At 44.2% G+C, this 11,720-nt stretch overlaps 1 protein-coding gene across 1 annotated transcript in view; it reads left to right on the top strand.

Moving 5' to 3' along the window:
- Positions 1–368: 368 nt before the first annotated feature.
- CCT2 (chaperonin containing TCP1 subunit 2) overlaps positions 369–11,720 on the top strand; it is a 19,527-nt gene continuing 8,175 nt past the window's right edge. Inside the window, exons 1-10 of the mRNA XM_006026957.3 lie at positions 369–525; positions 1,348–1,422; positions 2,179–2,244; positions 2,353–2,464; positions 2,727–2,803; positions 4,028–4,140; positions 5,352–5,554; positions 7,171–7,271; positions 7,356–7,483; positions 7,981–8,084. Coding sequence (XP_006027019.1) covers positions 523–525; positions 1,348–1,422; positions 2,179–2,244; positions 2,353–2,464; positions 2,727–2,803; positions 4,028–4,140; positions 5,352–5,554; positions 7,171–7,271; positions 7,356–7,483; positions 7,981–8,084 — 982 coding nt within the window. The 5' untranslated portion in view covers positions 369–522. The remainder of the gene's footprint in view (positions 526–1,347; positions 1,423–2,178; positions 2,245–2,352; positions 2,465–2,726; positions 2,804–4,027; positions 4,141–5,351; positions 5,555–7,170; positions 7,272–7,355; positions 7,484–7,980; positions 8,085–11,720) is intronic.

The raw sequence follows: 11,720 nt of genomic DNA, 5'->3' as shown, positions 1-11,720 counted from the left end.
AACTGGAAATATGGTAACCCTACTACTGTGGAGCAGCCTCCCCTTCTCTCTGCCTCTCCTGCTGCTGCTGCAGCTCTGGCGGGAAGGGGGAAGCCTCCTTGGAGACGTTACAGCGAGGAGCCGCGTTAATCGCAGCTGGAGCTGTGGCGCGGCCACACGTTCAGTCACTTGCTGCTCGAGGAACGCGTCCAGGCCGGGCTCGTTCTAGTCACGCCGTGAGTTGGCCTCGGGGAAGCAACACGTGTGCCAGCGTCTCAGCAGCAGTCTCCGCTCCCCAGGTCAGAGGCAAACGGAACCTCGCCGCGAGCGCACACCAGCCAAACCGAAGGCGGAGCCCTCGACTCCCAGCATGCACCGCTCCCCAAGGCGCATGCGCGCTGAGAGGCAGTGAGGGCGGCGAGCGGCCGGGCAGCCCAGCCTCTTCCGGCGTCTTATGATCGACGCAACTTCTGGTGGCTCGTGAGGCAGCTCGTGGGGCCGGCTCGGTTGGAAAGCTTCACTCGCAGCGCTGCCGCCGCCATCATGGTGAGTGTTGGGCGGGCCGGGCCGGCTGGCGGCGCGGGCGGCCTCGCCTGCCCCCTGGTCCGTTAGCGGGGCGGGGCGGGGCGGTCTGGAAGGTTCGAGGGTGGCGGGGTTCCCCCTCCCCCAGTCACGTGCCCACGATGGAGCGGGCGCTGGATGCCCGCGCGCCCCGGGACAACAGCGCCTGTGGGGAGCGAGCGGCCGGCGCCGCCGCCGCCGCCTCAGGCCTCCAGAGAGGAGCCGCAGAGATGAAGGAGCGGGTCCAGCGTGTTCCCCGAGTCCGAGCGGGTTTTACTTATGTTCTCTGGGCAATGTGGCGGGGTGCTGAGCGCCTGCCCGGCGACTCCCGACTCCAGTCTGCCCCCTTGAGTGGAGGTTATTGTCTCTAATTACAGCTTATTCCAGTTATTAAAAACACAATCAAACTATTAAAATGTAATCCAGCCCTGGCCAGAAATCACCCCTGCACTTCTGTGATTCAGCAGTAATGAGTTTATTACAGTTATTAAAAACATGAAATAAATTAAAATGTATCCAACTGGACAGAAAGGATAGCTGCAGCCCTGTGATTCAGCAGTAAGGCGGAAGCTTTCCTTGTTGCTCGTAAGGAAGTAGGGCTGGAAGGGACCTCACCAGGTGTGACCTAGTTCAGCCCCCTACTGGAGGCAGGCTCATCCCTTCCCAGCCAAGTGTCCAACCTGCTCTCAAGTTTTCCCAGATGGAGATTCCCGGTTTTGGTGGTAGCCATGTTTGCGAGGTGTGTTTTTTAAAAAAAACGCATTATATTAAAGCTGAATGCTGGATTTGTAACTGTTCTTGTTTCAGGCATCCCTTTCCCTTGCTCCAGTGAATATTTTCAAGGCAGGTGCAGATGAAGAAAAAGCAGAAACAGCTCGTTTGGTGAGTTAAATCATCTGTGAAACTGATAACATCTCATATATTTTCGTTACACCTTCTATATAACAAAAAAGGTTTCCTGGCAGTTCCTGCTATAAAACACTAGTATTGCTCATAACCAAAATGTATCAGTTAAGGCTGAAACTATTCTTGCTAGGTACTGCCTAACATTAACCTTCCAAAAAAGCCAAGTAAAAATGATCCAGGCATGTCTGAGAAGAAAATGAGAGAAATACTTTTCTTGTATTAATTAAAATCTTGCAACTGTTTTATTGAAAGGACTTGATGCTTGTCAGGGGGGCTTGGACTTCAGGATCATGCCTTTTGTTCCCATGGAAAAACGGCCACAATTTAGCTCAATTTGGAACTTTAAAAAAAACATAGTTTGTGATTCTTCATTAGATGCTTGCTAAATTGTAAGAACTACATTTTCTATGACTAGTAAGATTCCACTTTTGCAGAGCGTTCTCTGTTTAGGGGGTTGAGCAAGAACTCTACTAATTGTTGTCCCCAGTTGCCAAGGGCTCTGCTTGTCAGACATTGAGAATGGGAAGACAGTGAAGTATTCTTTTGGTTTCAGTGATCCCAATTCCTAGCAATCGATTGGTGAATTAAATGCAGGGGAGCCTGAGCTACACCCTACATACTAGATTGTGACTGTTATCTATAATATCTTCTCCAGTGAGTCTGAGATTCAGGTGATTGCTCAGAACAGAAATGATGATTCTTTCTCTGATAGCTTGTTCACTTTCATTTCAGTCCTCCTTTGTTGGTGCCATTGCTGTTGGAGATCTAGTTAAGAGCACCCTGGGGCCAAAGGGCATGGTAAGCTATTTGCAGGTTCTTAGAGACCATAACTGTTACTATTCCTTGCAGCTCTTGATGACACAAAGTACATTTTTCAAGTAGCTTCCTAAATCTTGCATCCTGTAGGACAAGATTCTCCTAAGTACTGGAAGAGATGGTGCAGTAACGGTAACCAATGATGGTGCAACCATCTTAAAAGCTATTGGAGTTGACAATCCAGCAGCCAAGGTCTTGGTCGGTGAGTTTTTAGCTAAATGTTCATCAGAGAAGTATTTTAAATACTTTTAAATATTTTTTTAAAGGATATTGCTTTTTGTTTGTTCTTCTCTTTGCTTTCACTAAAAGCATGTTGGTGATGCAATATTTAGTTAATGCAGATAAGTGCTGCTCCAGGTAACAAGTATTCTATATAAGCATGCGTAGTTCAAGTCTGTAATGAGTAGCAGGATACTAGAACCAATAAATTAATAGTGATGATTTCTTTTTTTTTTCCTCTTAAGATATTTCAAAGGTTCAAGATGATGAAGTTGGTGATGGAACTACTTCTGTAACCGTCTTGGCAGCAGAATTGCTACGGGTAATATACTGACAGTTCATGTTTTTAGTGCTGCTTTTAGCTCTGGTGTCCGAGTACTGTGGTATAGCAAATGCTAACACAACATGCAATTAGTGGTGTAAGCTTTAATGTACTGCCTACCTGTGGGCTTGCATGGATGAAACAACGGTCTCTCTTTGGGATGGGAGATGTACTGCTCATGAGTGCTGCTCAGCTGATTTATTGTAATTTTTGTTTCTGTAAATGGAGCTGAGAAACAGTGATTTATCTCTTAATGAAACTGGGGAGAGGGAAGTACCATGGGTAGATGAAACGATTATAGTGGATTCAGGCTAAACTGTGGTAAGTCTGCATCGTTTCCACCCCTGTGCCCAAATTGTGATAGAAGAAAACCTTGAGAGCTGTCTTTATTACTAACGTTTAATTTTTTTAATTGTTTCATGTCTTATTTTCAATTTTTACAATTTAATTTTTATAATTACCTCTGTTTCTCCTGTTTTCTGTATCCAGATTATTTGCCAATGAATAGTTTTACCTTTTTGGTTCTTGCATTTAGCAGCATGCTACAGTGCTGGGTTGTAAAAACTTCAAGACATTTTCTATTATACTTTTATGCTGAATTTTGAAAATTGTAATCTTTTTAATAAGCATTTATAAAACCTGTTTTTTGCAACAACAACAAAAAGTAAATAGATTTGATGAAATGTTTTGCACTGTTATGAAGGCTGTTAAACTATTTCTGATCCACCTTCAGAGGCTGATATTGAGATTGTTAGTTTGCTTGTACTGCAGTTACAAGGACTAGGGTGATAGCTCAGTTCTAAACCAAGCCTGGCTTTGAACACCCAACACCTTGAGTTTCATTTGTGACTGAACAGGGAGCAAGTGCACAACTGCAGTGAAAGATAATGCTTTTATAAAAGCTTGCTTGCTGTTTACATGAAACTCTGGTTTTCATCAGTCAACATTTCTGAGGGATTTTTTCAAGGGTAGATATCAACACTTTAGCCAGCTATGACTTACTACTCACAGCATGGAATTGTGTGTGCGCGTATGTTTTGGTAGTGTGTGTGTGTGTGTGTGTGTGTGTGTGCGCGCGTATGTATATGTAATATTTCACCTAAACATTAATTTATGCTGATAATTTCAGTTACTTAGCAAATTAATGTCCTGTTTGAATTCTTTTCCCAAATGTATTGTCCTTCTTGTGCAAGAGTAAATTAATTATGTATTTTATTTTAATAGGAGGCAGAGTCACTGATTGCAAAGAAGATTCATCCTCAAACTATTATTGCAGGTTGGAGAGAAGCCACAAAGGCAGCGAGAGAAGCCCTTCTGAAAGCTGCAGTTGATCACGGGTTAGCGTGTTAAAATTCTGAAATAATTTATCTTGCTGCTTAAGTAGTTTTTATAGAAATTGTCCAAGACTATGACGAGTAGAGGTGAAAATTAAGCAACAGATGAAAAATGATTTGCTTCTTTGCTGACATAGTCCACATAATAGAAGAGTGACTTTTTTGGGCTCTAGGCATCCCTTGATATACTCAGGGTGCCCCTTGGAAAATTCCGGTTCTTAGTCCAGTTGGTTTTCACTTGTTTGACTACAGAAGGTAGTAGAGCAATTCTTTTCTAGCAGAGAACTTAAACTGTAATGGGTTAGAATGTTTTAACAATATGGATTTTCCTTTCAAATCTCTCAACTAGCAGCCCTGTTGAGAATTGCTGGAATGAATATACAGATGTTTCTTACTGGTTTGTTCAGTAAAATATGGGGCTTTGAAAATGTATTTAGAATTTTAAGAAATGCATATAGCTGTTGATCTAAAACATAATTTGCTCCATATTAAGTAGCAATTGTAATTTTTCCTAACATTGGCTTGATCTGAAGACTTGTAGTTTCACTATCAGTGAGTGAAAGCACAGCCTCTCTAAACTTCATTTCAAAATTACTTCTTCCTTGGAAAAACAACCCAATTTTGTATTTAAAAAATAATTTTAAGAATACCAGACATAATCTCAGTTGTATAGTTTTAATGAAAATGAGAAAAGGCACTTCTGGTCACTAATGGAGAAACAGAAAACAGACACAGTTAAACTTGAAGAACGTCTTAGTTTTGGACTTCTTTTTTTTTTTTTTAAAAGAAGAAAGCATTTTGAGGTTTTTTTAAAAATACATTATTGATTGAGGTTGTTTATCTCCTGTTAAACATTTTGAAAAGTATAGGATTACTTTGCACTTATGCTTTCACCTAGGATGTGTGTTGAGAAATAGAACAGGCTGTGTAGGGGTTGAAGTTATTTGTTGGGTTCTGATAAACAGGAAAACAGTATCTTTCAGGAGACTAATTATATAAAGTCAGACCATTATGAAGCGAGTACCTTTTCTATGGAGAGGTGTATGGTACTGTAGAATGTGTCAGGTGTCCAAAATTAACCTCTTTTACTGCTGTATATTGACTTTGAAAAGGAGAGAGAATATATTGTGACCGTCAACCATTTCCTTCTCCAGTTTTGGTCACTTAATTATGCTCACTTGGATATGTAGATAAAATGTGGTGTTTTGTTTTAGTGACGATGAAGTAAAGTTCCGTGAAGATTTAATGAATATTGCAGGGACCACGCTTTCTTCAAAACTGCTTACTCATCATAAAAACCATTTTACCAAACTAGCAGTGGAAGCTGTTCTTAGACTGAAAGGATCTGGTAATTTGGAAGCTATCCATGTCATCAAGAAATTAGGTGGAAGTCTGGCAGACTCTTACTTGGATGAAGGTATGTCTTTATACAGTGACGGCAAATTTAAGTTGTAATTAATCACTAGGGCCTGATTTAAATTGTGATTTCACGTTTTTCATGAAAATAACAAAAGTAATTTTCCCAAAAAATGCGATTTGCAACAAAATATTACAATATGGTGGTCACTTGTTAGGGAGTTCCCTAGCAAGTGGCCATGTGGCATTTTGTTGCGACAAGATGGCTGCCCTGCCCTAGGTAGAAGGGAGTAGCAACCCCAGCCTCCCTGCCCCCTCTTCCTTGCAGGAAATCACTGGGGTAACAGAGAAGCTGCAGGACAAATGGATGTGACAGCAGCTCTGCCCCCACACCTTAGCCTTCTGCTGTGGGTGGGACCACCCTGACAACCCCTCCCTTACAGCCATTGCCTTCATGCCCCCATTGCAGCCAGAGTGGCAGCCATGGCCCCCAGTAGCGCCATGCGCCTTGCCCCACAGCTCCCAACCCCACTGTTCTTGATGCACAGTGTCCATCACCCCATCGATTCCTACCCACTAAGTGTTGGATGGGAGCAGTGTGGCTGGCCAGCTGGGGGAGCAGCAGCAGTGACAGTAGGGCAGAGTAGAATAGTTCTACCCTACCTCCTGCTGCTGCCAGGGTTCCTCTAACCTCTGCTGGCCTCCATGAGGTAGAGGTGGCAGCAACAGCAGCCTTCCCAGCTCCATCTTTGTGCACTGGCCTGGTCTGCCCAGCCCTGCGCTTTGTTTGGCACCAGGGTGGAGCTGCTGCCTGCTCAGCCCATCCTCAGCCTGTGGATTGGAAGGGGTGGAGGTGATGCAACACTAGGAGGCTGGGGCCCCCAAGGCAGCAGTGGTAGCTAGAGGAAGTCGCTGGTTGGCTGCCTTCCCAGCCTAGCCCCAGTCCTGGCCCTGGCCTGGATTGAAGTGATTTTGTGTGGAGCAGCTCAGCCAAGAAAAGAAAGCAAAGGTACCATTGGGCCAGGCCTTCCCTTATACCTCCGCTTACCTCACCCTGCCCCTCTTCTTCCCCTCATGTTCCCTCTGCAATCTCCAGGAGGCAGCAGGGGAAAAGGGGGTTCCATGTCCCCTGCTGGGTGTAGAGGTGAGGGGGAAGCCCCAGCTGTGAGGGATGGAGGGAGATCCTTCCCTCCCCTCAGTACCTGTCCCTGCTTAGTGGTGGGGAGTGGGGCTCTGCTGGCCTGCTGCACCGGCATCTTCTCCTCCTCCTCCTTGGTGCTAGAGGGTGAGGGTTTTCCTGAATAAGCTGGCTTCAGTGCAGGGGGAATAGGTGGATCTGGCCCAGGAGCGTGTTTCGCCTGCAGCACAACTTGTGCATGTGAGCCAGGCTGTTGCTGGATGGGTAGAGAGGGAGAGGCTGTCAGCCAGGCTGTGAGGGGGGAGCCACGATCTGGTTTTGAAAACCGCAGCCCCCGCCACTATCGGGCCGTGATATTACCGAACTGGGCCTGTGATTTAAACCAGGCTCTGCTAATCGTGTGTGTGAGAGATGCACTCATATGCATTTGTTTCAAGAAACATCTATGTTACTGTTAGATAATCTTTTCCAAGATTTTCTTACATTGTTTTTCTCTCCTAATGTAAAATCTTGATATTTTACTCACTCTTTCACTGCAGGCTTTCTGCTAGACAAAAAAATTGGTGTCAACCAACCAAAAAGAATTGAAAATGCGAAGATACTTATTGCAAATACTGGTATGGATACAGATAAAATTAAGGTAAGTGATTACTGCAGTAGAAATCTTCTCTATTCTTGGCAGTTAATTTAGGATCCTAATCTCTGTGGGGTATCTTTAATTTAGATTTTTGGCTCTCGTGTAAGAGTGGATTCAACTGCAAAGGTAGCAGAAATTGAACAAGCAGAAAAAGAAAAAATGAAAGAGAAAGTTGAGCGTATTCTTAAACATGGGATAAACTGCTTTATTAACAGGTATGTATGTCCTTATGTGAGGAATAAGGTGCTTGACTGATCTTCATAAATTGGTAACATATTATTGTTTTGAAATTTTTGATCCAGCTTTTCTACCATACTATATTGTCTCATATTCAATCCTGCCCCCCTCTGCCCTGTACCAGCAAACAAGACACAGCTTTTTTTGGGAAAGCAAACGGAAGGGGAATGTTTTTTCCACATTCATAACTGCCACAGTATGGTTTAGCATAGCTAAATGTCTTTTGTGTATGCAAATAGAGCAGAGTCCTATAGTTAGCATAATTCACCCTCTTACTGGGTAAGACTTCATCCTGTCACAGTTCCTACTGAACTGGTAGCAGTTTCTGGCTGAGCCAAAACTGCACTGGCCAGCCACACTGCAGATTCCATAGCAAATCTGTTCTTACATGTTCAGTGGGTTTCTTGCTGCTATGAAATATTGAAGGGTGCCTACTTCCTGTAACATTAAATCTATATTTGTGCTTTAATTGTAGGCAGCTGATTTATAACTACCCTGAGCAGCTCTTTGGAGCTGCTGGCGTTATGGCTATTGAACATGCAGATTTTGCAGGTGTAGAACGTCTGGCTCTTGTTACAGGTATAAAGAAGCAATTTTCCAGTATTGGGACCTGGGTATCGTTAGTCGCTTATCTTTCATTAAATGTTAATACTTGGTTTGTTTGACTTAACTCACTGTACTTTGTCTATATGCTAAGAAGTGAGGACTTCACTGCAGAGCAGCTGCTCTGTTGTAGCTGTTCATCTGTCTGTTCTTACCCTACAGTAAATAAAAGCCAAACTGGCTGGTTAGCCTGTCCCTGTTTAAGCCAGCTTAATGAAACAAGGCTAACTGGCTATAACTTGCTGTTTTGTCCATATCCGTAGCAAAATGAAGACTGAGTGAGGATATGACTGCTGTCTAGAAATACACTTCATAGGAAAGCACTAGGAAAGAAAAAAATGTTTTAAGTGGAAGTACAAATGTGTGTAAACCTGCCCTGAATAAACTTTGAGCTAAAAGCTAGGAATGAAGTTTTTGGACAACATTCCAGTAGCAGTAGTAGAGACAAGAAACACTGACTAGTCTTAAGATGGAGTTTAACCGGTTGGACTGGTCAGGGGACTGGATTTAGGAATGGAAGGGGTATTTTGGATCATTGTTATTCCTATGCAAGTAATATGATCATAGCTGTGTAAAACTATCTTAGTATTCTGTAAAACAGTAATCCTACATGCATCATAGTCCAAAAATGGTGGTGAAATAAGAGAATGAATTTGAATATAGTTGAGAGCGGTGTGTATTTAACACATAGCAGCTGATGCCTTTGATTTTAAAGAACTCCAAACAATTTCAAATTTGCATTATACCAATTTATACTTGTCAGTACTTGTACATCTCGGAGTGCTTTGCGGAGATGAACCAAATATTTTTGCCCTTTATTTGTAAGCTCTCCTTAATACCATGTTTACCCGAATCCAAGACCATTTTGAATTTGACACCCCTCTTCCCTGCCCCCTGGTAATTATCTTCATTTATGGAAAATTATAAGCTTGTTATAATATTTCATGTATGAAATCTAACTGTTGGATAGTAGTCTTTAAATCTGTCTGTGTCCCCCATCCCCTTCTGTGGTGTGCCTCTGATTCTACCTCTGGCCCTGGCCAGGGAAAAGGAGATGGCTAGATTGGGGCTGCAGCAGCTCTTGCTGCTACTGTGCTGTCTCCCCAACAGAAACTTTCATCCCCTTGTCTCCCCAATTTCCCACACTGCAGCAGTCTCCCCTGTGCTCCCCTACTGCATGAGCCACCCTGATCCCAGCTAAGCTGCAGCAACTTCAGTTCCAGTCCCCACTCTGGCACTTGAATCCAAGACAGAGCTCTTTTCCTATGTTAAATAAATTTGAATCAGTCGTACATGGATATCAAGAGTCTGGTGTTTCCTAATATGTGAACGTAGAGTGTATCACTTTCCAAAAACTCTTCGCTTGTCAGTATTAACTGTATAACTGACATCTGAGTTCCTTCCTTGTGTCCATGTGACAAGGTATTTAGCAGAATTTGCAGATTCATTGGAATCTGACAGGCCACGGTGTGAGTGCTTCTGCTATGGCCTTGAATTTATGACCTCTAGGTTGTCAGCTATGCACCTTAGCACTCACCCCTGGCATCTGAGTTAACATGTATTGAAATTAATGGGGGAGTTCAAATTTGCAAGCTATTGTTTTGCCCTATCTGTAAACTCAGACATTTTTACTTCAGTTGTACCATTTTTCATGGATTTCATAGACATTAGGGCTGGAAGGGACCTCAGAAGATCATTGAGTCCAGCCCCCAGCCCCAGGGGCAGGAAGTCAGCTAGGGTCAAAGGATCCCAGCAAGATAAGCGTCCAAACATTTCTTAAAAGAGTCCAGGGTAGGTGCCTGCATCACCTCTGGAGGGAGTCTATTCCAGGCCTTGGGGGCTCGGACAGTAAAGAAGTTCTTCCTTATGTTCAGCTTAAAACGGTCTTGGAGAAGTTTGTGACCTTTGGACCTTGTTATCCCATGGGGGGCTTTGGTGAACAGGTGTTCCCCCAGATCCTGATATACAGCCCTTATATACTTATAGGCTTCCACTAGATCACCCCTAAGCCTGCTTTTTTCCAGGCTGAAGAGTCCCATGGCTCTCAGTCTCTTATCGTAGGACCTGTTCTCCTGCCCTCTGATCATGTGTGTGGCTGTCCTCTGGACTCTCAAGTTTCTCCACATCCTTCTTGAATTGTGGAGCCCAGAACTGGATGTAGTACTCCAGCTGCGGCCTGACCAAGGCCGAGTACAGTGGGAGGATGACATTCTAAGATTTGCTTGAGAAGCATCTAGGGATGTAAGCCAGAGTTTTGTTTGCTTTACCAGCTGTGACATCGTATTGGTGGCACACATTCATATTGTCAGTCATGACCCCCAAGTCCTTTTTGGCTGTCGTGCTAGCGAGCGTACCGCTGCTGAGCCTATAAGCGTGATGCAGGGGTTTTTTTCCCCTGAGTTGGAGTACCTTGCATTTTTCCATATTGAATGTCATTAGGTTTTTATCTGCTCATCTAAGCCTATCAAGGTCAGCCTGGATCACCAGCCTATCCCCGGGTGTGGATGCTCTACCCTAAAGTTTGGTGTCAGCGGTGAACTTGGCCAGTTCGCCTCTGACACCAGTGTCTACATGGTTAATAAAGATGTTAAAGAGTACAGGTCCAAGGATAGAGCCTTGGAGGACACCGCTGGTCACGGAGCACCATGGTGGTTCACTTCTGCCGACTACCGCTCTCTGGGTCCGACCTCTGAGCCAATTCCCCAGACATCAGACTGTGATGTAGCCAAGGTCACAGTTAGCCAATTTTTCCATGAGGAGATTGTAGGACGCCAGATCAAAGGCTTTTTTTAAAGTCCAGATGTATGATGTCGATCTCTTCTCCTTTCTTCAGGTGATATGTCACTTGATCATAGAGGGAAATGAGATTTGGTCAGGCAAGACATACCTGCAACACACCTGTGCTGTCCCTTGGGATGTTGCCATCAGCCAGCTTGTGTAGAATGGTCTCTGATAATTTTTTCCAAAATCTTCACAGGGATTCAGGTCAAGCTGATTGGCCTATAATTCCCTGTATCTACTTTCCTCCCTTGAAGATAGGCACTATGCTGGCGTTCCAGTCCTCGGGTACTTCACTTGAGCACCACAAGTTCTTGAATATCCTTGTCAGTGGCTGGGCTATGATGCCTGACAGCTGCTTAAGGTCTCTGGGGTGCAGACTGTCAGGACCAGGTGACTTGAAGGTGTCCAACCTCTCAGGGTGTTTCTTTACAAGATCTACACCAATGCTGAGTATAAATTCGCCCTCACCGTAGCCATCCCGCATCATGTAAGGCAGGGTAGTCCCTCTAGGCTGGCGAAAAACCAACACAAAGTACCCATTAAGCAGGTTGGCTTTTTCCTGCGTGTCAGTTGTCCCATTTGGTTTAGCAGGGGTCCAGTGTTACCCTTGCTTTTCTTCCAACTCCCCACATATATGAAAAGGGACTTTTTATTGTCCTTGATACGTGTAGCCAGTTGGAGTTCAGTTACAGCCTTGGCTTTCCTGGTTCACTCCCTACAGATACGGACCAGTGCAGAATACTCCTCCTTAGTGGTGGTTCCTGTCTTCCATCCTTTATAAGCCTCTCTTTTTAGACATAGGAGGTCAGTGAGTTTCCTGCTGCGCCAAGG

The sequence above is a fragment of the Alligator sinensis genome, unplaced genomic scaffold, assembly GCF_000455745.1.
Source record: "Alligator sinensis unplaced genomic scaffold, ASM45574v1 scaffold506_1, whole genome shotgun sequence".
Lineage (NCBI taxonomy): Eukaryota > Metazoa > Chordata > Crocodylia > Alligatoridae > Alligator > Alligator sinensis.
The sequence above is the reverse complement of the archived record's forward strand: the minus strand, read 5'-3'. Positions and strand labels throughout refer to the sequence as shown.